Source organism: Lissotriton vulgaris, chromosome 7, assembly GCF_964263255.1.
Source record: "Lissotriton vulgaris chromosome 7, aLisVul1.2, whole genome shotgun sequence".
NCBI classification, from domain to species: domain Eukaryota; kingdom Metazoa; phylum Chordata; class Amphibia; order Caudata; family Salamandridae; genus Lissotriton; species Lissotriton vulgaris.
Window position 1 is genome coordinate 196,521,167 of NC_141695.1, and position 25,207 is coordinate 196,546,373.

The following is a 25,207-nucleotide window of genomic DNA, read 5'->3' on the forward strand; positions in this document are numbered from 1 at the left end:
ATTTCCTCAACTATACAGTTATACACACCTTACTTAATCAAACATATACTAGCACATATTTACTCTCTTATACAATCAATGATACAAGTTCACAATGATCCATACAGCCACTCACACATTCACTGGCTCTTATGCACAGTTATTTATATATGTCAACTCTTACATGTACTGTGTTTTACATATGTACTTACTTTGACATGTAGCACTGAGATATCCATTCACTCACCAATACACTCATGCACACAGTCAACCGCCCATACAGCTGTTTCCACATGCACTTTTGAAACCATACATCTAGTGAATCAACTGCTCACACATCTATGCACAGAGTCACACACCTCCCAGCCACCCCCACACACACACTCACTCTCCCATACAAATATTTGGGCAACCAATCAATAACCCATATAGTTACTCATATAGCTACTGATCAACACCTACAGCAGTTTACAGAACTACAGAAATAATGATGCACAAATTAAGACAGTTTAGTCACTAACCCATGCACTCAGTGAGACTCATTTAATCATTCTCTCATACAGTCAGTCATGCACCTGCTAAATCCTTCATCCAAACACTTATACATCCACTCATTCTTCAATATGTAAGACATATTTTAACTTTACAGAAACATACAGTCACTGGATGTTGTCATCAGTGATGTCATCAGTGATGTCATTTGAGATGTCATCAGTGATGTCATTTGAGATGTCATCAGTGATGTCATCAGTGATGTCACTGACCATGTCATGAATGATGTAATATGTGACATCATCAGCAGTGGATTGTGGGTGCGCGATATATAGTTATTGCAACTAACTATATATGCGAATTATTATGGTTTTGTGCGAGTAAATTAAGGTTTTGTAAATGCTAATCCCTAACTATATATGGTCTATAACCAATGGTTTTTTCAGTGAATATATATATATATATTATATATATATATATATATATATATATATATTATCTCGCTCAAGGTTTCACCTCCACTTAGATAGAAACCACGCACTCCGGGGGTAAATCTCCAGATTGATTTTATTAGGTTCGCAACAGACGCGTTTCGGCGCTCCGCCTTCCTCAATGTTACGGTAACATTGAGGAAGGCGGAGCGCCGAAACGCGTCTGTTGCAAACCTAATAAAATCAATCTGGAGATTTACCCCCGGAGTGCTTGGTTTCTATCTAAGTGGAGGTGAAACCTTGAGCGAGATATATACATATATATATATATATCGTACACAAAGGTTGCCCAAAAGAAGGGGTCACACACCATGAGGTACACACACACTCTCCGCAGGCTGCAGCAGTGGTGACAGGCTGCGCGCGTTTCAGGCCATACGCGTTTCGAGCTCCCTCGAGCTCTTGTTCACTGGCAGGAATGAGGCTAGAAGCGGACATTAAAGAACGTAATTTATTTAAGTAAAGAGTCCCGCCCCAGTGGGCGTAACTATTGGCATTGTGGTCCTGGTAGTCGATTTTACTGCCACACAGACTCCATTAGTGTTCTCTCACCCAGTGGCTTGTCGCTTCTACCTCATGGTTGAAAATAATTTCCATTAGGTTGAAAAGCGTTAATGAATAGAGAGAATAAAGTATTTGCCACTACACACCCCTGGCGCACTCCCCTGCTGATGGGGATAGGGTCTGTCAGTTCATCCCTTGGGCCTCATCTGAACCTTGTAAAATGTGAATGCTGGAGTCTAATAACAGTGTTTAAAATGTCGGTGGAACTCCCAGGTCACGGAGGACCTACCAGAGAGTATGCCTGGGAACCAGGTCAAAAACTGTCCTAACCTCAACAAAGGCCAAATAAAGGTGGTCATCAGATAAGATGGTATATTTCCAAATAATAAGAAGAAATCGAAGCACTTGGTCTAGGGTGCTCGGCTTGCGCTGAAATCCAGCTAGGATAGGGGTTGGAATATTTGCCCCCTTCAGCCAATCCTGTAGTTTTACGAGAAGCTGGGGAAAAAAGATTTTAGGGAGATTGCCGAGGTTTATCAGCCTGTCATTGTTTAGGTCACTTCTGTCACCATCTTTAAAGATGGGGATGATGTGTGTCCTGGTCTAGCTTGCAGGAAGGTCAACCCCTTTGAGGATTTCATTTGATAAAGAATGAATGTAGAGAGCCCATTTAGCATCAGGACAGGGGCTTTCCCACGTTGTAGATTGTTGATTGCTGATCTTGTGTCGGACAGAGATAAAGTAACATTTGACATTGCACACAGGAAGGTCAACCTGGATTGTAACATGAGAAGAATAGTCATGGGACGGTCAGCATGAAAAGTTAAAAGGTGCGCAGTGCGCAGAGCAGACTGCTGGTGGGATGGTGGGATGAAATGGTCAGTTTTGGCAATAGCACCAGCGGGACCATGAGCAATAATCCACCTGAATAAGCCCGCTTGCTTCCCCTGAGCAGCATCAAAGAGATCCTTAAAAATTGCCATCTGGGGTGAATGCAAGATGGGTGAATAACTTGGCGCTCACCTATATCTCGTGTTAGTGTATACCACCTGGTATTCTGTTGCGGTGCTCTAATGGAGGAGGGAATCACCCTCTACCCTCCAATAGGATCAAAACAATGAGCCCTACTTAAATTCAACCATGTCCCTGAGCACACTGTAAAGCAAAAACCCAGAGTATTATAGGTTATTCAAACATTGCAATCAATATATGTTGAATCTTTTCTGTCTTCTTTTAGACAGCCAACGCGTGTTTCGTGGTATAAGGATGAACACATGACTTCTTCAGGGCTTTCTAGCTCTTTGTAATTAGTTATGCCAATCCTTGCTACCTGTTTTACTTTCGTCCTGGTGCTGTATTTTGTCAGTTTCAAATAGTAACAGCAGATTGAAAATACGGTTTTTAGCTCTTTTGTTTACTATCCTCCAGGTAGTTAGAACTCCAAATACTTTCTATCATTTTACAGTTCTGTTTGGTTTATTTGATTTTAAAAATGTACCATAGAGATGCGGCATGCCAATAATGGGAGTTAGATGAACTATTCAGTTATCTAGATAGTCCGTAACCCAATAGTTAGACTTTTCTACATCAATACTAATGGGAGAACTAGGTGTGGGGGGTCTGTGTTTATCAAGTCGAAGCACAAAGTCATCAGAGGTAAGTTTTACCCTAGGAAGATCGAGGACATGGTCAGAAGCTTGAGGAATGGATGGGCTACAAATAATGAGATGGCTGGGTGTGGAAAATCAGGCTACTTATGTGACCTGCTGCATGTGTGGGGCTCAAGACTTGCTGGACGAGATTAAAGTCCAGGAGACAGTAGATTAGAGGCTTAACACTGCAGGAAGGAGAAAACAAGAAAACAAGTCTTCTCAACCTATGCTTTCAGGATCTGGAACAACAACCCCTTCAGCATCAGAACCATTGATCCTCCAGCAATTCAGGAAGAAACTAAACCCTCAGCTCTTCAAGGGACAATACTTCAGATAGTCCGAACTCTCTTAAATTTACAAGCTCTACCACATGTCCCTGTACAACACTCAGATGCTAGACAGCTAGGTTTGCACTTTAGAAACACCGAAATATGCTTTCTGGGCTATTTACTGTAGTAAATACTAGAAGGCTGTGATTAAAGATGAAAAGTTATTGTCAGTTGTAAAAGACATTATTGAAAAATAAACCATACTAACACAGTTCTGTTTCACAAAGGGGCCATCATAAGAGAGCCTTTCTAGAAGCAGATACGATAATTTCATCGTGGGTTACTTAAGCATTTATAAGCAGTGACCTCACAGAAACAACCCACGTGCAGCATATAGATGGATCTGGGATTAACCTACCTAGGCCTCAGAAGAATCGAGTGATGTTTGTACTTCACTGGATTGGATATTGTGTTAATGTCAATTGACAATGGTGACACCAAGAATTAAGCTCTGCAAAAAACATGTAGACCTGACAAAGCCAGTACAAAAATATTTATTGGAAACGATGATGAGGTACACTTGAGAAAGCAAGCTCAATGAAGCATAGGTTGATATCGTCAATATTACTGTATGGACCAGATCTCTGTTGATGTGATGTTCAGCACAATGTCGTCTACTCTTCTAGTTATCTTTAGAGAAGTGAAGGTAACCTAACTCGTGGGGTGATTTGCCAATGAATGGAGGTCTTCCGGTTTTCAATACTATGTCTTATAGAATCAAAGTGCCCCACACCTACTCTGGAAGAGACCAGCACTCGTAGGTTTAGTGGCAGTGTTCTTGGTGATCCACCCATCCTCTTTGCTGCTTTGTTTCTTGTTGAGTTCACCTGCTACTGAGCTTCTTGCTTAAAGGAGATATAGGCAACAACAGCTGCTCAATGAAGGAATCAGGGGAGACAAAAAGGTCAGAATTTTAATGGATGAAGGATCACAACCAATGGTGTATGTTTACCATACTCTACATTGTTATCAGCAATATACCACAGAGCTGCAAAAGCCACCTCACTCGTGCCAACAAATTACCCAACAACATAGAACACATCAAGTTCGAAAACAAACAATAACCAACACATAATTCCTGAGTGCTACTCACACTAAACCATGACAGGTGCCTTGATGAGTGCCTGGGGCTCCCTGCATCTATCCAGTAAGCTAATTAGTTGGACCATTTATTCAATGAGCTCCATAATGAAGGATGTCTCAAAGCACTGGGCTGAAAGTGAGGGCCTTATAGGTCTAAAATATATATTTTTTAGTACGTTTGAATTTTAGGACGTTTCAGACACAAAGTACACAATTTATCAGTGAACCTACCCAATGGAAACCATGAATGAGGTAGAAAGATGACCAGGCTCTGGTGAAAAGATATCTAGTGTTATGTTCAGAATGTAACTTGTAACACTCCAATTATATGGATTCTTAGAAAGTTTTCCTTTTAACCATTTGAGACTTTGTACTCTTTTTAAACCATGTGTTTTATGTTACAACATTGTAAAGGTTTTAATTAACTAAATATAATTAAAACAAGCATTTACAATGCAACGGTTTCGCCTTTGGAAAAGTTTGAGCTATTGGCATTGTAAATGACAAAATTTGTATTTATGTATTGGTTTTGAAAACAGATCAATAATAAATGGCATTGTCATTTACATTGCCAATAGCTCTAAGTTTTCCAAAGGCAAAACCGTTGCATTGTAAATGCTTGTTTTTACTTTGAGCCCGTGCTCGGCCATTGCTTGTTTTCTCCACTGGCTTGTGTCCTTTACTGATGGGATGGGGCGAATGGGGCTGATCTGTGCTGCTGTGATGACTAATGAATGTTTTCATTCCACTGCTCTGCCAAGCGCAAGCCTCGCTTTAATGCCCCTCCCCCTCTCCCACCACAGAGAGCGTCTCAAAGCTTGTTTTCTTTTAACTTTGAGCGCGAGGCGCACGCGGCCAATGCTTGTTTATCTGGCATTTCATTCCCTTTCTTTTAATCGGTTAGCTCTTTATATTTCAACTGCATTTTTATTAACACATTTCCTGGCATATGTGTGGAATTTTAACGTTTTTTTACTTTGTTACTTTTGCCGGGGATTTGGTAGCGTCCCTTGATGTGAGTATTGTATTGTTATGAGCTTTACGAAATTTATCAAATAAAAACCTTGGCAAGTACTGCATATTCGGGAACCCATTTTATTTCAAAGGAAGTGTTTTAATTGTTATCAAATCTTGTCGGTTTATCACATACACACCAGATTCAAAGAGAAATGATATGAAAGGAGATTATGTATTAAAAAGACACCAGTCACACAGTTAGCAGCACTTCATAACACTTCATAGCTGTCAAACAAAATAAATATATAATCCCTTTCTCCCCGCCCGACAAGCAGAGAATTGAAGAGAAGATGTAGAAAAAAGATACTCAAATAAAAAAACAAGGAGTTAGCGGCGCATGCACCTGACGCGCCTTTCACCCCCGCTCTTTTGCTTCCGACACTCCTTTCATCCGACACACTCTCCACAGACCCTTCTTTTCACCCGACACACTCTTTTCACAGACCCTTCCTTTCACCCAACACACACACTTTTCACAGACCCCTCCTTTCACCTGACACACTCTTTTTACAGACCCCTCCTTTCACCCGACACACACTCTTTTCACAGACCCCTCCTTTCACCCAACACACACACTTTTCACAGACCCCCTCCTTTCACCTGACACACACTTTTCACAGACTACTCCTTTCACCCGACACACTTTTTTCACAGACGCCTCCTTTCACCCGACACACTCTTTTGACAGACCCCTCCTTTCACCCGACACACACTCTTTTCACTTTCACGTCACTTTTAACTAAAGTGACGCAAAAGTCGCACAAGGGGCTTGTAAATCTGCCCCTGTGTGCGCACCGGGGCTTCCTCCAGTGTCCACAAGAGCGCCTGGTGCAGCGCATGTCGTGCACGTGAAGCATTGAGATAGCGAGGCGCTATAACTCCGCCTCTTCTCAGTGTATATTATTTCCTGGAAGAGACACATGTCCTTTATAAGAATAACACGGGGTCGTGTTCGACGTTGTCTCACGCGGTGGCACCGCCCACCCGTGCCCCCCTGTGGGGGCACAGCCAGGTCCGTGTGCCCGTTTACACCATCCCTCACCCTGGGGCAGGGACCCCTGAGAGGCCGGCTTTGAAGGCACGACCCGAGCCTCGTGTGACCCTCTATACTTACAGGATCCTGGCGCGCGTATTTGAAGCCAAGCTGCCACATCTGAACCCCCCGATGGCGCCTCCTATCGGCCAATCCTTGTGTAAGGACACTGGTGCGCCGGTAAAGCGCTCCGAAACCTTCGGGGCTGTTTCGCGCTATGTAAAACTGCACACAACACACAAATCATTCTTAAGTAATTCCATATTTACCCCAGGCCTTGTCTTTACTATTTCTTGCTAAAAATAAATGTCCGTGGTCGGAAGAGAGGCTGCTCCTCCTCGGAAGAACCCTGTTCTTGTGCACTCAGGTCAATGTCGCAGTCTCATGTAAGTCTAGTGCCTATAAGAAGCTCTGCAGTGCCAGACAGCTCCATGGTGCAGTGAGAGCTCCGTGGAGCCTGTATGAAGCTCCCTCTAGGTAGGTGGGACAACAGATATCATCCAAGAGGCGGTCTGGCCGAGAGCGGGACAGAGGAGGGATGCGGGCAGAGGGAAGGGGGGGCGAGAGCAGGACAGAGGAGGGCTGTGGGCAGAGGGGGCGAGAGCAGGACGGAGGAGGGCTGCGGGCAAAGGGAAGGGGGGGGGGGGCGAGCGGAGCCGAGCAGCTCCAGAAAGAGCTGAAGGCGAGAGACAGACACAGAAGCAACGCCCACGGATCGCATCAAGCCGTCCTTTAGACTAGGGGGCGTGTTTAAAGAATGTAAAAAGAAACGAAAACTAGAAAGGCATGACGAAAAAAGGGGCGGGACTTAAAAAAACACACAGAAACGCCCCCGAATCGCGTCAAGGCGGGTCCTGAACTCAGTGACGCTCCTCTCCTCCAATGGCTGGCCAGCATTTACGAGGCCAGCCAATGGAGAAGAGGGGCGTGTTCAGGCCCCCATACTACAACCAACAAAAGATTTCGGCTCCGCCCACCCACTGCTTACGCAGTGGGACGGTAGCCGAAACCTAAAAAATTTCATGCAGTGAACTTACCCAATGGAAACCATGAATGAGGTAGAAAGATGACCAGGCTCTGGTGAAAAGATATCTAGTGTTATGTTCAGAATGTAACTTGACACTGTCCCCAGGAGACTTGTATGTAGAATTGTAAAAACACTAATAATGAATTCTGGACTCTGCAGAAATCCAGCAAAGCATTTATGAGTACAGGAAGTACCTTTGCATACTCTTACATACCATCATGAATCATGGCCAACTCCCTAATAGTGAAAGTACAAAGGGGGCATAGTGCATTCTATTTGTGCTAATTGTAAATTAATATTCCCTGAATATTCAGATGTTGTTCCCAATTATAGGTGTTTTTGGGCAACTTCACAAAGGCATATAAGGTAAGGCATTACTTTACAAACTCCAAAATGCATTTGTAAATAGGCTCCTATATTTTCTTCTTGTTTGGTCGACATGGTCTCCTAACGCACCAGAAGAGGCTCATTGAAGTATTTTGACCACAAGGGAGTTTAACGGATGCCACGTTCATTGCAGTAGTGCAACTGAGTGTTAACAACAGCCCAAATAAGCATGGGCCTCTGTTTAGGTTGGAATGAGATTTATATGACTCTGACGAGCAAGCTGAATGGAGATACTGACACTCAATTTATTTTATAGGTGATGCCTGCTCTAAGTGAAACGTTCTTGAAATAGCATGATATATTTTTCATACAATTCCTCAAAATGGGGTTTCAACAAATACAAGATGGTTGCAAAACAGGTTACCCGCGTTTATATTAGTATTTTTATCCCTTATGTACATAATGTGTAGATAAAAAATGCTAAGCCAAAAGTTCACTGTTGGAAACTGAGTTACTGGTTGAGGTTGGTGAGACACTACGAAGGCAGCAACCACAATCTCTGTCAGGATGAAACACAAGCAAACCCCCAATTAACTACCTAAGCTTACCTTTCTAATAGATTGGTACAAAATCAGTCAGCCTTAACTTACAGGTAATGTATAATATATGTATGGTGGGACTCCTGAAGCTGGTTTTCTCTGCAGGGGCAAATTCCAGCGCATTCAACACCCTGTGGGAACATCGTCCCAGGGTGTAGCTTCCGTCATCAATGCTGCCTCTCTTACCGGCCATCTCCCGGATCGAGCTGCACTGACCCTGGTGGGACTCCAAGTCCCAGGGTGCCCAGCGCTTCCCGTTACTGGACACAGGTGCGGGGGAGGAGCCACCATGCGCTCTTAAGCGCTGCAACCTTTTCCGCAGCGCGGGACTCCTGAAGCTGCTTTTCTCTGCGGGGGCAGATTCCAGCGCATTTAACACCATGGTGGGAACATCGTCCCAGGGTGTAGCTTCCATCACCAATGCTGCCTCTCCTACCTGCCATCTCCCGAGTCGAGGTGCGCTGACCCTGGTGGGACTCCAAGTTCCAGGGTGCCCAGCGCTTCCCTTTACTGGACACAGGTGCGGGGGAGGTGCCACCACACGCTCTTAAGCGCTGCAACCTTTTCCGTGGCCGGGACATGCGAGAGCCACGCCCAGGCAAAGCCCAGGCCAAGGGCGGGCCCGTCCTTGCCCGTCATCGGCAGGGCAGGGCCAACCCCTTGAACTTACTATTCTTCATCAGTTCTGCTTCATGACCAGCGCCAATGAGGACACCATTGGACCCCAACCCTAGCCCTCTCCAACGGCAAGTAGACTGATCACCTTTGGTGTATTTTGGACTGTAATTACCTGTAAAATGTTGTTCATCAGGCTTGAGTGACACTTTCTTTTCGCCTGGAGTCTAAGGAGATCTATTTCAGGGGTACTCCTGTTTACGAATACAGCAAAGTATCTTGTTCCCTTTATTTGAGCCCTATTACGTAAGCCTTGTGTGCTTGTTACTTGCCACTGGATTTGTAGATTTTTATTGGCGGTTAATATCTAACAGTTGTTTTTTCTTAGTTAGATATGGGTAAGCGCACTTGTATTGATAAAAAAAGCCGGCAGAAGTTAATTCTTCCACCCCGCTCCCTCCCCCCCCCCCGACATCAATTGAAAAGATGCTGCAAAGGACAATAGGTGTTGTTACATCAGAAATCGAAGGCACCGAAAGGTGGTTGTCAATTACCCCTGATCTTTTCCCGCCCATAGTGGATCTGCCCAGTCCCAATATTCCCTCTGTAGCTTTGTCAACAACTGGAGATGTTCTCCCACCCCCTTTAGTCCAAATGAATGATTCAACGGCTACAACAAAACTGGTCGATGAGGGTGCAGGCACCCGTAAGAACGGGAAATGTAAGCAGATAGTTGGGAGGGCAACCATGAGCAAGAAGGCAAGAAGAGGGAGTGACTTAAGGGCAGACGATCTTGCCAATCGGGACCCACCTATAGAACCAGTACCAGCCCCTAGTGTAGATCTTAAGTACCCAGTCTGGGCTCAGTCGCTACTAGCTGACTTATTGTCCCGACTTAGCGATCTGATCAAGCAAGAGATTGCCCCTCTAGTTGATCAATTAAAAACTTTGACATCTATGGTAACCACGAGGCAAATGCAACCCAGTTCCAGTGTAACACTACTTCATACTTGGACATTACAAATGCCAAACTTGTGTGGTCAGTGCCCTCACTATCAACACAAAAGAATTGCAGTCCAGGGCCGCACTGACCAACTTTAACTATTCTACAATTGCTGCACCACCAATGTCATTTATGCCATCCGGTGCCCCTGCAACCTGCTATACATTGGCCAAACCACTCAAATGATTAAACAGCATATCACACATGCCTTCCCTCGATGTGATTTGTTCTAATCATACAGGCTCCTTGCAACCTTCCCAGGTAGGCCTACCCTCTTTCATTGACCTTTTCACTACCCACTGGTACCTCACAATTCCTACCTTTACCTTTTCTCCTTCTTACCCCCTATAAAACACTTACCTTTTCCATGTAACCCAGTCCTGATGATGATGACCTGAAATTTAACAGGTCTAAACACCGTCGACCCTCCAGCGCAATTGTGGGCATTACTGTGGTCTCTTTAAACAGCGGAATCTCTTTTTCAAAAATGATCTGCTGACTGTTTTCGTGACCATCAACTAATTTGTTTTTTGCACCTTTTCTCACTGTTTCGTCACCTTTTCACATGTCACTGCACGTTCACCCTCTTCACGAGCACTGTTGTGCACACCTACTATTGAGTTAATTGAGTTACCTTTACATATAATGTAATGTAGTGCTGGTAAACCTACTTTCATTCTAAAAAGACCATTTTTTTCACCAACCATTGTGGTCTCCCTTTTTACCCTCTATCTTAAATTGATTGGTTTCTCTAATGTGCCTATCTAACTTAATGATTACTAGTTGAGAAATTGTTGCTTAGTTAAACAACCAAATTAAAAGATTTTTAAAATTGATTTATTTATTAAAGTTTTGTATAGCGCTAGCTGGACCGGAGGGTATCAGAGCGCTTCACAACAAGTACAGAGGCATCAGACAGACATTGAGGAAACATGGCAAGGGGCACATGGGCGAGTACAGTTTGTACAATAGCAGCCAGAGCACAAAACAGGGCGGAAAGTCATAAGCAAGTCAACCAGCTCTGGGGTCGCAGAGATAATGGAACTTCCAAGTCCAAGTGGAGTTCTAGTATGCTCCAGACCACTCGAGGAAGAGGACTTTGAGTAAAATCTTGAATTTCGGGAAGGATGCGGTCAGTCTGATGTGTGGGGGGATGGAGTTCCAAATCTTGGGAGCATTACCCGCAAAGGATTTGCTAGATGTTATGTGTTTCTGGGATTTCAGAGGAATGAGTACGAGCGTGTTGGAGCTTCTGAGGTTTCTAGACTGACCGGCCCTTTTGAGCTTGTTGGCCAGGTATTCAGGTTTGCCTGTATGCAGGGCTTTGTGTGTGAGGCAGGCTGTACGGAAGCTGGCTCGTTGGTCAATGGGGAGCCACTTCAGATCCTTAAGAGCTGGGGTGATGTGCTCATATTTCTTTGTTCCCGTGACCATTCTTGCTGCGGCGTTTAGGGTAGAGGTCAGAGGTCCCAGGTGCGATTTGGCTGTTCCAGTCAGAGTAGCAATGCCGTAGTCAATTCTGGAGAGTACCAGAGCCTGCGTGGCCTGTTTCAGGTCTTTCGTGGGGAGGAATGGTTTCAATTTGTAGAGAAGTTTCAGGTTCAGGAAAGCACTTTTGGCAGTTTTTGAGATTCATGTCCAGTTTGGGGTCAAGGGTGATCCCTAGGGATTTTATGGAGTTCGATGGAACAAGAGGAACATTCAGGGCATTTAAGGCTTTGAAAAAACCACCGCAGTGGAGCGCACACCGCTAGCCCTTCCTCCGGATCGCCCCTCGGGACTCTGGTACTTGTAGTTCAGTAGTGGATCACCCAGGTGGGTGCAAGTCGGTACTTGTTGGACTGATGAATCTCTAGACCCGATACATGTCCCGGGTTTTTGGGTATCGCCCGAGACATGGCTCGGGTTTCGGGATAACTTCCCTCATCAGTAGAGAAAATGGTTTAGGGGTGGAGGAGAAGGCCGCCAAACAACAGTCAATGGCCTCGATGCCCGAACCGGCACGCAGGGCAGCATCCAGGAGCCCGTCGGCTCAAAGCTCAAGGGAGCCAAATAGTAAAAACCACCGCAATGGAGCGCACACCGCTAGCCCCTCCTCCGGATCGCCCCTCGGGACTCTGGTACTTGTAGTTCAGTAGTGGATCACCCAGGTGGGTGCAAGTCGGTACTTGTTGGACTGATGAATCTCTAGACCCGATACATGTCCCGGGTTTTTGGGTATCGCCCGAGACATGGCTCGGGTTTCGGGATAACTTCCCTCATCAGTAGAGAAAATGGTTTAGGGGTGGAGGAGAAGGCCGCCAAACAACAGTCAATGGCCTCGATGCCCGAACCGGCACGCAGGGCAGCATCCAGGAGCCCGTCGGCTCAAAGCTCAAGGGAGCCAAATAGTAAAAACCACCGCAATGGAGCGCACACCGCTAGCCCCTCCTCCGGATCGCCCCTCGGGACTCTGGTACTTGTAGTTCAGTAGTGGATCACCCAGGTGGGTGCAAGTCGGTACTTGTTGGACTGATGAATCTCTAGACCCGATACATGTCCCGGGTTTTTGGGTATCGCCCGAGACATGGCTCGGGTTTCGGGATAACTTCCCTCATCAGTAGAGAAAATGGTTTAGGGGTGGAGGAGAAGGCCGCCAAACAACAGTCAATGGCCTCGATGCCCGAACCGGCACGCAGGGCAGCATCCAGGAGCCCGTCGGCTCAAAGCTCAAGGGAGCCAAATAGTAAAAACCACCGCAATGGAGCGCACACCGCTAGCCCCTCCTCCGGATCGCCCCTCGGGACTCTGGTACTTGTAGTTCAGTAGTGGATCACCCAGGTGGGTGCAAGTCGGTACTTGTTGGACTGATGAATCTCTAGACCCGATACATGTCCCGGGTTTTTGGGTATCGCCCGAGACATGGCTCGTGTTTCGGGATAACTTCCCTCATCAGTAGAGAAAATGGTTTAGGGGTGGAGGAGAAGGCCGCCAAACAACAGTCAATGGCCTCGATGCCCGAACCGGCACGCAGGGCAGCATCCAGGAGCCCGTCGGCTCAAAGCTCAAGGGAGCCAAATAGTAAAAACCACCGCAATGGAGCGCACACCGCTAGCCCCTCCTCCGGATCGCCCCTCGGGACTCTGGTACTTGTAGTTCAGTAGTGGATCACCCAGGTGGGTGCAAGTCGGTACTTGTTGGACTGATGAATCTCTAGACCCGATACATGTCCCGGGTTTTTGGGTATCGCCCGAGACATGGCTCGGGTTTCGGGATAACTTCCCTCATCAGTAGAGAAAATGGTTTAGGGGTGGAGGAGAAGGCCGCCAAACAACAGTCAATGGCCTCGATGCCCGAACCGGCACGCAGGGCAGCATCCAGGAGCCCGTCGGCTCAAAGCTCAAGGGAGCCAAATAGTAAAAACCACCGCAATGGAGCGCACACCGCTAGCCCCTCCTCCGGATCGCCCCTCGGGACTCTGGTACTTGTAGTTCAGTAGTGGATCACCCAGGTGGGTGCAAGTCGGTACTTGTTGGACTGATGAATCTCTAGACCCGATACATGTCCGGCCTTCTCCTCCACCCCTAAACCATTTTCTCTACTGATGAGGGAAGTTATCCCGAAACCCGAGCCATGTCTCGGGCGATACCCAAAAACCTGGGACATGTATCGGGTCTAGAGATTTATCAGTCCAACAAGTACCGACTTGCACCCACCTGGGTGATCCACTACTGAACTACAAGTACCAGAATCCCGAGGGGCGATCCGGAGGAGGGGCTAGCGGTGTGCGCTCCATTGCGGTGGTTTTTACTAATTGGCTCCCTTGAGCTTTGAGCCGACGGGCTCCTGGATGCTGCCCTGCGTGCCGGTTCGGGCATCGAGGCCATTGACTGTTGTTTGGCGGCCTTCTCCTCCACCCCTAAACCATTTTCTCTACTGATGAGGGAAGTTATCCCGAAACCCGAGCCATGTCTCGGGCGATACCCAAAAACCCGGGACATGTATCGGGTCTAGAGATTTATCAGTCCAACAAGTACCGACTTGCACCCACCTGGGTGATCCACTACTGAACTACAAGTACCAGAATCCCGAGGGGCGATCCGGAGGAGGGGCTAGCGGTGTGCGCTCCATTGCGGTGGTTTTTACTAATTGGCTCCCTTGAGCTTTGAGCCGACAGGCTCCTGGATGCTGCCCTGCGTGCCGGTTCGGGCATCGAGGCCATTGACTGTTGTTTGGCGGCCTTCTCCTCCACCCCTAAACCATTTTCTCTACTGATGAGGGAAGTTATCTCGAAACCCGAGCCATGTCTCGGGCGATACCCAAAAACCCGGGACATGTATCGGGTCTAGAGATTTATCAGTCCAACAAGTACCGACTTGCACCCACCTGGGTGATCCACTACTGAACTACAAGTACCAGAATCCCGAGGGGCGATCCGGAGGAGGGGCTAGCGGTGTGCGCTCCATTGCGGTGGTTTTTACTAATTGGCTCCCTTGAGCTTTGAGCCGACGGGCTCCTGGATGCTGCCCTGCGTGCCGGTTCGGGCATCGAGGCCATTGACTGTTGTTTGGCGGCCTTCTCCTCCACCCCTAAACCATTTTCTCTACTGATGAGGGAAGTTATCCCGAAACCCGAGCCATGTCTCGGGCGATACCCAAAAACCCGGGACATGTATCGGGTCTAGAGATTCATCAGTCCAACAAGTACCGACTTGCACCCACCTGGGTGATCCACTACTGAACTACAAGTACCAGAATCCCGAGGGGCGATCCGGAGGAGGGGCTAGCGGTGTGCGCTCCATTGCGGTGGTTTTTACTAATTGGCTCCCTTGAGCTTTGAGCCGACGGGCTCCTGGATGCTGCCCTGCGTGCCGGTTCGGGCATCGAGGCCATTGACTGTTGTTTGGCGGCCTTCTCCTCCACCCCTAAACCATTTTCTCTACTGATGAGGGAAGTTATCCCGAAACCCGAGCCATGTCTCGGGCGATACCCAAAAACCCGGGACATGTATCGGGTCTAGAGATTTATCAGTCCAACAAGTACCGACTTGCACCCACCTGGGTGATCCACTACTGAACTACAAGTACCAGAATCCCGAGGGGCGATCCGGAGGAGGGGCTAGCGGTGTGCGCTCCATTGCGGTGGTTTTTACTAATTGGCTCCCTTGAGCTTTGAGCCGACGGGCTCCTGGATGCTGCCCTGCGTGCCGGTTCGGGCATCGAGGCCATTGACTGTTGTTTGGCGGCCTTCTCCTCCACCCCTAAACCATTTTCTCTACTGATGAGGGAAGTTATCCCGAAACCCGAGCCATGTCTCGGGCGATACCCAAAAACCCGGGACATGTATCGGGTCTAGAGATTTATCAGTCCAACAAGTACCGACTTGCACCCACCTGGGTGATCCACTACTGAACTACAAGTACCAGAATCCCGAGGGGCGATCCGGAGGAGGGGCTAGCGGTGTGCGCTCCATTGCGGTGGTTTTTACTAATTGGCTCCCTTGAGCTTTGAGCCGACGGGCTCCTGGATGCTGCCCTGCGTGCCGGTTCGGGCATCGAGGCCATTGACTGTTGTTTGGCGGCCTTCTCCTCCACCCCTAAACCATTTTCTCTACTGATGAGGGAAGTTATCCCGAAACCCGAGCCATGTCTCGGGCGATACCCAAAAAATCGGGACATGTATCGGGTCTAGAGATTCATCAGTCCAACAAGTACCGACTTGCACCCACCTGGGTGATCCACTACTGAACTACAAGTACCAGAATCCCGAGGGGCGATCCGGAGGAGGGGCTAGCGGTGTGCGCTCCATTGCGGTGGTTTTTACTAATTGGCTCCCTTGAGCTTTGAGCCGACGGGCTCCTGGATGCTGCCCTGCGTGCCGGTTCGGGCATCGAGGCCATTGACTGTTGTTTGGCGGCCTTCTCCTCCACCCCTAAACCATTTTCTCTACTGATGAGGGAAGTTATCCCGAAACCCGAGCCATGTCTCGGGCGATACCCAAAAACCCGGGACATGTATCGGGTCTAGAGATTTATCAGTCCAACAAGTACCGACTTGCACCCACCTGGGTGATCCACTACTGAACTACAAGTACCAGAATCCCGAGGGGCGATCCGGAGGAGGGGCTAGCGGTGTGCGCTCCATTGCGGTGGTTTTTACTAATTGGCTCCCTTGAGCTTTGAGCCGACGGGCTCCTGGATGCTGCCCTGCGTGCCGGTTCGGGCATCGAGGCCATTGACTGTTGTTTGGCGGCCTTCTCCTCCACCCCTAAACCATTTTCTCTACTGATGAGGGAAGTTATCCCGAAACCCGAGCCATGTCTCGGGCGATACCCAAAAACCCGGGACATGTATCGGGTCTAGAGATTCATCAGTCCAACAAGTACCGACTTGCACCCACCTGGGTGATCCACTACTGAACTACAAGTACCAGAATCCCGAGGGGCGATCCGGAGGAGGGGCTAGCGGTGTGCGCTCCATTGCGGTGGTTTTTACTAATTGGCTCCCTTGAGCTTTGAGCCGACGGGCTCCTGGATGCTGCCCTGCGTGCCGGTTCGGGCATCGAGGCCATTGACTGTTGTTTGGCGGCCTTCTCCTCCACCCCTAAACCATTTTCTCTACTGATGAGGGAAGTTATCCCGAAACCCGAGCCATGTCTCGGGCGATACCCAAAAACCCGGGACATGTATCGGGTCTAGAGATTCATCAGTCCAACAAGTACCGACTTGCACCCACCTGGGTGATCCACTACTGAACTACAAGTACCAGAATCCCGAGGGGCGATCCGGAGGAGCGGCTAGCGGTGTGCGCTCCATTGCGGTGGTTTTTACTAATTGGCTCCCTTGAGCTTTGAGCCGACGGGCTCCTGGATGCTGCCCTGCGTGCCGGTTCGGGCATCGAGGCCATTGACTGTTGTTTGGCGGCCTTCTCCTCCACCCCTAAACCATTTTCTCTACTGATGAGGGAAGTTATCCCGAAACCCGAGCCATGTCTCGGGCGATACCCAAAAACCCGGGACATGTATCGGGTCTAGAGATTCATCAGTCCAACAAGTACCGACTTGCACCCACCTGGGTGATCCACTACTGAACTACAAGTACCAGAATCCCGAGGGGCGAGCCGGAGGAGGGGCTAGCGGTGTGCGCTCCATTGCGGTGGTTTTTACATTTAAGGCTTTGAGCCATTCTAGAATTTGGGGGTTTTCATCTTTGTTTGAGATGAGGAGCACTTCTTTTTTTTCTTCATTGAGTTTGAGGTGGTTGGATGAGAGCCAGAGTTGAACTTCAGTAAGTGTGCGGTTCAATCTGTGGATGTCTGTGATCGACGTGGTTTCCAGATAGGGTTGTGTGTCGTCCGCATAGAGGTGGAAGGAGATGTTGGCTTTTCTGAGAATTGAGGTGAGGGGCTCCATGTAGATGTTGAAGAGTTGTGGAGAGAGTACTGACCCTTGTGGGACTCCTCTACTGATGGGAGGGATGTCTGATTCGCAGCTTTTCATTTTGATTCTTTGTGTGCGGTTGTTGAGAAAGGAGGAGAACCATTTTAGGACAGTCTTTTCCAGACCCGCTCTCTCTTGGAGGACATTGAGTAGCAGGGCATGATCAACTGCGTCAAACGCAGCCGATAGGTCTAGGAGGATGAGAAGGCTGCATTGATTGGAGTCAAGCGACATGTGTAGATCGTCCAGGACATAAAGGATTGCGGTTTCTGTACTGCAGCCTTTTCTGAACCCTGATTGGTATGGGTCGAGAAGATTCGTGTTCTCTAAGTGCTGGAATAGCTGAGACAGAACACATCTTTCCAGAATTTTAGATAAGAGTGGAAGGTTCGAAACTGGTCTGACGTTGTTCATATCCTGGAAGTCAAGGCCCGTTTTTTTTTAGTAGTGGCGTGACTTGACCTACTTTAAGGCAGTCTGGGATGGAGCCCTCACTCAGAGAGCTGTTGATGATCTTGGCCCAGATAGGGGCTAGAGTGTGCTTCAGGTCTTTGGTCAGTCTCGAGGGAAGCTGATCAAGGGAGTGGGATGAGGGTTTGGCGGTGGCTATGAGATTGCTTATCGGTTCAACCTGGATAGCTTGGAAGAAGGATCAGCGAGTGGTTGTTGTTGCTGGTCTGAAGTGGGAAGTTGCAGAGGGGTGGGAGGAGGGCATAGCGCAGAGTGATCGATCAATTTTGCCAATTTTTTCTTTGAAGAAGCTGACAAAGTCGTCACATTGGGATTTGGACACCACCATGTTGTCTGTCACAGGAATGGAGATTTGGTTCTAAGCATGGGCGAATTTTGTGAATCTGGCGTTCGCGAATTTGCGTATTTGCGAACTCGCAATCCGCGAAATCCGCGAACTTGCGGATTTTTTTTTTTTTCGCAAGGGGTTCTGCCAGTTCGCGAGGGTTTAGTATCAGTTTGCAATTGCGAACTTACTTGTCGGCTCGCAACGGTCGGGACTTTGTTGTTTCTACGTCTGGTTCATCATCACAGGTTCACAGCACCCTCTGTTTCACCACTGCCACCCTCTGATTCACCCATGCTACCCTCTGGTACATCACTGCCACCCTCTGATTCATCACTGTAGATTATGGGGGGGAAAAGCAAGCACACCTGCCCTGCTTCAACTGACATGAATTAATTTGTGGTTAATTAATGTGTCACTGAATTTAAACTTCCTGCTTCCTTATCTGTAATTTGCTTTCTGTTGCAGTGCAATTTTTTTTCCCAGGACCTTTGTGGCCTACTTGTAGCTATTCTATGAGCCTGCTGTGAGGGTCAGAGCAGGGTCATAGAATAGTTGCAAGTCAGCAACTGAACTCTGGAGGGGCCCCTCAGGAAGCACTACAGGGAACGGTTACTAATGATGAGTTTGAACTTTTGCACCTGCTGAGTGCTTTCAGTTTTGCAAAACTCGTTTTTCTGCAGAACAGCAACTGTAATGCCCCAAACAAACGTAGGCAACTGAACTCTGGAGGGGCCCCTCAGGAAGCACTGCAGGGAATGGTTACTAATGATGAGTGAACTTTTGCACCTGCTGAGTGCTTTCAGTTTTGCAAAATTTGTTTTTCTGCAGAACAGCAACTGTAATGCCCCAAACAAACTTACTTGTGAAAGTTGATTTCTAATCCAAAAGTGATCCAAAGAAAGTCAAAAAGGCCTCAAATCCAAAAAAGTGCAGGCAAATGTCAACCTGAGGAGTTATTCTGATAAAAATCATCATTTTCAGAAGGTTTATACTGCTTGCTGGTGGATTTCTTGTGCAGAATTGCAAATTTTGTAATTTCGCAAGTGCGAGATTGTTGCTGCCCGCTGCATCTACATGTTCGCAACTGCGAACTCTCGCGATGCGTCGCCAAACTCCCACGGGATGCCGCAGCAAGATCCAAAATTGCAGCACTCGCAAAATATCGAGAAAAACAACTCGGCAAACGCTGAATGACGGTAAGTGAACGCCACACGCCGCAATATTGTATCACCAAGCAAAAAAATCCGCTGCGTGCGAATTTGCGGATTTTCGGTAAATTCCCGAGAGTTCGCGAATTGCGAATTTACCGAAAATCCGCAAAATCCGCAAACGGAACGGATTTTCCGCCCATGCTTATTTGGTTCCTGATGATGTTAAAGAGTTCTTTAGGGGCGGTTTTTAGCATTGTCTAGGGCCGAACAGAAGAAGGACGATTTTTTGTTCTTGATATGGTTATAGTAGATTTTGTGGGCTGCCTTGAGGTGATCCCGGTTGGGGGAGGAGGGGTTGGACCTCCAGGTTCTTTCCAGGGATCTTAGGTGTCTTCTTTCTTCATTAATGTCAGTGGAGAACCAAGATCTGGAGGGGATGCTTCAATGTTTTTTTAGTTTCCTCTGTGCCTGCTGATCTAGGACGAGCTACAGGTTGGAGTGGTAGAGCGAGGTGAGATCCATGGTTGATTGGAGTTCCGTCGAGTTCGGAAGTAGTGAGCTAAGAACCTTTTCCAGCTTGTCAGGGGGGACTCTCAATAAGTTTCTGATCCACTTGGGGGAGGTTTGAGTGGGAGGGACGGAAAGGCCCGAATGATTGATATGAAAGAGAATGGGTGATGGTCTGACCAGTCCACTGGGATGATGTGGTCAATTGAAATTGTCTTTCTATCCGCGATGATTGCATCCAGGATTGCTCCTCTGTGGTGGGTTTCCTCTGTGCAGTGCTGGGTCATGTTTTAGTCTTGTAGAAGGGTTTTGAGGTATTGGATGAGCAGATTTTTTGTTACATTCCATCTTAGGTTGAGGTCGCCCAGAATTATTCTGAAGTCACTGTTGAGAGTGGTTTGAGTGATCAGATCCGTCAGCTGAACGCCAAATTCGGAGGAGTTGCCCAGAGGATGATAGAGGAGAATGCATTGAAGTAGAGGGTGGTGAGGTGAATTGAGGTTGACCGAAAGGCATTCAAGGGAGTTGCATATGATGGAGGGGGATTCAGTGATGGAGAGGTCACTTTTGTGGATAATAGCTATTCCGCCACCTTTGTGTACGGGCCTGTCTTTGTGTATAATTGAGAAACCGGGCGGCACCAGCGTGTCCATGATGGGGATGGATAGAGTGTTTAGCCATGTTTCAGTGATGAAGGCTACATCCAGGTCATGGGAGAGAATGGTTTCGGCTATTTCTGTTGCATGTTTGACGGCGGATCGGCAATTGATGAGCATACAGTTGATTGGGGGGTCAGCATTCAAGATAGGGTTGGCAGAAGTAGCTCTGGGTAAGGAGGAGAGATAGGATGGTGATCTGGCAGCTTTTCGGAGGGGCGGGTCCCTCCCCACTCCAGTGATGACTTGAATTGAGGAGAAGGATGAGTGGTAAGGGGGAATTGCTTGGGCTGGCTAATTAGGAGGAGTTTCATAGGAGGCGATGAGGGAGCTCATTTCCTGGAGCGAAAGGGAGGGAACAATTCTTCTGGGACTGTCAACTTCTGACTCAGTCCTGGGTTTGGTAAGAAGAGGCCGGGAGCCTGTGGTGGGCATGTACCCAATGTGAGTAAGAGAGTCAGTCCTAGTGGGAGGCGGCTGGAGGTGGGAAGGTGGAACGTCTGGGGAGGGAAGCTGGAGTTTCTCTATGGAGGATAGGGTTTCCTTCAGGCCAAAAATCAGAGTAGCGATCTGGGCTTCTAGAAGGTCCAGGCGTTGCGTCAGTTTAAGTGCTGGGGAGGAGTGGGGCGGGTGGGTGAAGTTGGGCATGGCATGGGAGGGGTAATGGGGCAGGACGTTGGATGGGGGGTAGGGGACGGGAGAAGTTAGAGTTTGATTGTGGGAGGACTAGAGAGGGAGAGGGGGTTTGGGGCGAGTTACTGTTAAGTGGTATGACAGGGGAGGGAGGCACGGAATTGGCTTTAGGGTACCCCTGAGCGAGGGCAAGGTGGGGGGAGGGGCTACGTGGTGAGTTACTACTAGGGGAGATAGTCGGGTGGGAGGATCTGATTCGTGTTTCGAGTTCGGATGGGCGAGGGATAGGGAGGGAAGGGGGTTGTGGTCCCTTTGGAGGAGGGGGTTGTCTTCCCTAAGGGGGACGGTGTGAGCAGGAGGAGTGAGGGTACGTGCAGGGGGCTGTGACTCGTGGACGAAGGGAGGCCTGGGATCTCTATGGGCAGGAGACTGAGAACCTGTGGTGGTGTGGGAGACGTGGGGAGGAGGGAAGGAAGTCGGAAGGGTAGGGGGGGTGGGGGAATTCTGGAAGTTTGGGAGCAGGGGGAGGAGGCCTGGGGATGTAGGAAAGAGGGGGGTGGGGCTGGGTGAGACGGATGACTGGATACGTGATTAAGCGCGAGGGGAAGGGATTGTTGAGGGAGTGGAGCGTGCTCTGCGGGTTAGAAGTTTGGCAAGAGTCATTGGGGGTGGCGGGGTGTGGCTGTTGAGGGCAGTGAGCCGTGGCCGTCTTAAGAGTGTGGAAGAGGGAGTTGAAGAACTCTAGGTCGTCGTCTTTCGCCTGGATTAGAATGGTGCCATTCACGAAGATGGTGATGGAGATGTCTCCGGTCAGGGACTGTTGGTTCAGGGGGGAGATAGTTAGTTTCCGGTTGTGTTCTGAGAAGGTGGTTTTGGAGACAGGGAGGAGTGAATTAAAGGTGGTGACCTAACCGTCTGGTTTGGTGGTGTGGAAAATGAAGTCCATTTTTCTCAGCCCTCTCGTTGAGCAGTGGTAGGTGTCCACGATTAGGGTTTCGGGGTGTTGCCTAATTAAATTCTGTTTGAAGCGTTTTTTGGCTTTGAAGGAGAGGCTGAGTGGGAAGGTAATGGCGTAGGTATTCCGTCCAAGAGGAGATAAGTGGTTAAGTGACGAGCCGGGGTGCATGTCTAAACGCAAGGACGGAGGCATCGAGGTAGAACTATGGGGAGTGGGGCCACTGGGTGACTGAGGAGAGCGGCGTTAACATTGGTGGGAGGATTTTGTTGTAGAATCGGAAGAGAGGGAGTTCAGCCTGGGGCCATCATTACACCTTCCTTGGAGAGACTCGTTGAGATTGGTCAAAGAAGTTTGTTTAAGCAAGATTGTGAGCTGTCCGAGGTGGCGGCCGTGTCAGAGCCCGGCAGCCCTTGGCAGGGGCAGAGAGAACTGGAGCTTACGTGAGTGGCAGAGTCCGGTGCTCCTGTAGATCGGCGTATGGCTCCTCTGGTCGCGGCGTCGGGCTAGCACAGCTGGGACCCAGGTGGGGTAGTTAGGTTGAGAAACTCCTTATTTGCCCAGTACAGGAATATGAGATGTCCGAGGTGGAGGCCATGATGGGGCCAGGCAGCCCTAGGCAGGGGCAGGAGAGCTGGAGCTAGCATGGGGGGCAGGGGATGATCTGCGCTTGTCTCCTCAGGTCGTGGCATCGTGCTAGCGCAACGGGGTCCTAAATGGAGTAGTTGGAGAAAGGAAACTCCTTATTCGCCTTTGCAGCTTTAAGAGTAGTCCGAGGTGGCGGCCATATTAGGGCCAGGCAGCCCTAGGTAGGGGTGAACAGAACTGGAGCTTGCGTGGGGGGGCAGAATAGGGTGTCCCTGTATATCGGCAATGGTCGACAGGCTCGCGCAGCGGGGTCCCAGCTGGAGTTGTTAGGTGGGGAATCTCCTTCGTCTTCTGTAGATTTGTGGGGTGTCCAAGGAGGCGGCCATATTGGGGCCAGGCAGCCCTGGGCAGAGGAGGAAAGATCTTGAGCAGGCGGTGTGGGGGGGGGGGGGGCAGAGTATGGTGCCCTAGAAGATTGGCACCTGTATTGATTGAAGCGCAGCATGGCATGGGCCCAATTGGAGCAGTAGAAGTCGTCAATCACCATTTTTGTCTTTAGTTTTGAAGGTGGGCCGCCATCTTGAAAGCAGGCAGCCCGGGTTGGACAATCACCTTTTTAGTCTTTAGATTTGAAGGCGGGCCGCCATCTTGGAAGCAGGCAGCCCGGGTTGGACGTTGTGTCTCTTAGGACAGGGGCGGGGGCCGCGACCTCGCCGATACGAGCCTTTCTCGCATCTCAGATGCGAGGAGCAGCGTCACTGCTGCAGTTCCTGGCACCTTGCTCCTCTCTACCTGGCCTCGCTGCAACCGGTAAGTGCGGACAGATTACCAGAGGGGGTAGCTGCGGGCGGTTTCCTCGTTCCGTGTTAATCTCGTGGACGCTTTCAGGGGCACAAGGCGGCCTCCGGTTCCGAGGTGGATCGCCGGGAGCGTTGTTGGGCAGTCCTTCCAGTGAGGGGGGATTCGGTGGGGTAGCTCCGGTCGGGATTAGCATCAAAAGCTCATTCCAGTTACTGCCTCCTTGCGGCAATCTTGATGCCAAATCTTGGCTCTACAGTAAGGACTGTCTACGACAACAGGCCTGTTCTTTGCGCTTCATCGATAACTGTCTGTGGCACTTCCCCGCTCCTTGCAGCCCCCTCCACATCGAACAGGACTGTTTGCGCTGGACTGAGAAGGTAACTTTTGAGCAGGACCGACTTGGGTCCAGCATCTAACCCGCTCTACTTCGCAGTCGGCCTGAGCTTATAAGTTTCTCCTGGTCTCACACACCCACAAGTGGCGCTTTGGACTGTTTGGAGCTATTTTCACTTCGTATCTCCGGTTCCTGGATTTTTGTCATTTTTTTGTCCAATTATTTAATTAACTCTATTTTTCTAAACTGGCATTGATTTAGTTTTGAGTGCTACTTTCACTTCCTTACTGTTTTAAGTGTTGCATATGTGCTTTACATATCTAAGTTAACACTGACTGCTATGTGCCAAGCTACCAGAGGGCTGAACACAGGTTAATTTGGGGTTTGCTTGTGCCTCACCTTGACAAGGATTGCGGTTTCTGATTGTGTAGGTTTCCAGCCCTAAATCAGTAAACCAATTTCTTACACTCGTGATCAGCAGTGTGGATTTGGACTTGTGTTTGTCCAGTGCCATAAATTAATTTTGTGTTACACCTATTTAAATTATTGTAAACCATTTCAAGCTTTTTAAATTCTTCTTGATTGCTGTTTTGATTTTTCCTAATGTAATCTCATTATTGCTAACTGACTGTCTGTGACCATACCTGCAGCAACGGAATTCGAGCCGGCTAACTTTTAAATTACATTGTGGTTGAGTTTAAACAGTTCTACAAGGTGAGGGAACTCCCTAATAAGAAGGGTACTGAGAAGTCAGAGCTGCAGAAAGCTCAGAGGGCCTCATGGGAGGATCAACATTCACTAATAGCCACAGAGAAGCAGGATGATGAGGATGAAATGGATGAGCAGGATCAGCCCTGAAACACAGCCTTCAGTGGAGGAGGATAATCCATTTCCTGAGTCGGAACTCCCTGCCAGAGCAGGAAGCAGTGTCTCCTTGCATAGCCGGTCCCCAGATGAGCTGCCTGACAGTAAGGCAGAGAGAGAGGGAGTTCGGGCTACAGATGCCCCACCTCATAATGAAGGAAAGGAAATTGGCTCTGGAGAAGAAAAAATCGCCTCATGAACGGAGCCTCAGAGAGATGGACCTTAAAGAAGTGTCCAGAAGCACTGGTGCAGTATATAATCAGTGTGAGAACGAGACAATAAGATCTGCATCGCTAAATGCCTAGTGCCTAATTATGAGGTGGTAGATTATGTAGATAAGTGGTTTTCTGCTTTT

General features: G+C 48.6%; 1 protein-coding gene across 1 annotated transcript in view; it reads right to left on the reverse strand.

The window, feature by feature from the left end:
- Positions 1 to 3,925: 3,925 nt before the first annotated feature.
- LOC147701177 (lens fiber membrane intrinsic protein-like) overlaps positions 3,926 to 25,207 on the reverse strand; it is a 50,926-nt gene continuing 29,644 nt past the window's right edge. The window contains exon 5 of the mRNA XM_086929932.1: positions 3,926 to 4,318. Within this exon, the coding sequence (XP_086786058.1) occupies positions 4,278 to 4,318 (41 nt within the window). The 3' untranslated portion in view covers positions 3,926 to 4,277. The remainder of the gene's footprint in view (positions 4,319 to 25,207) is intronic.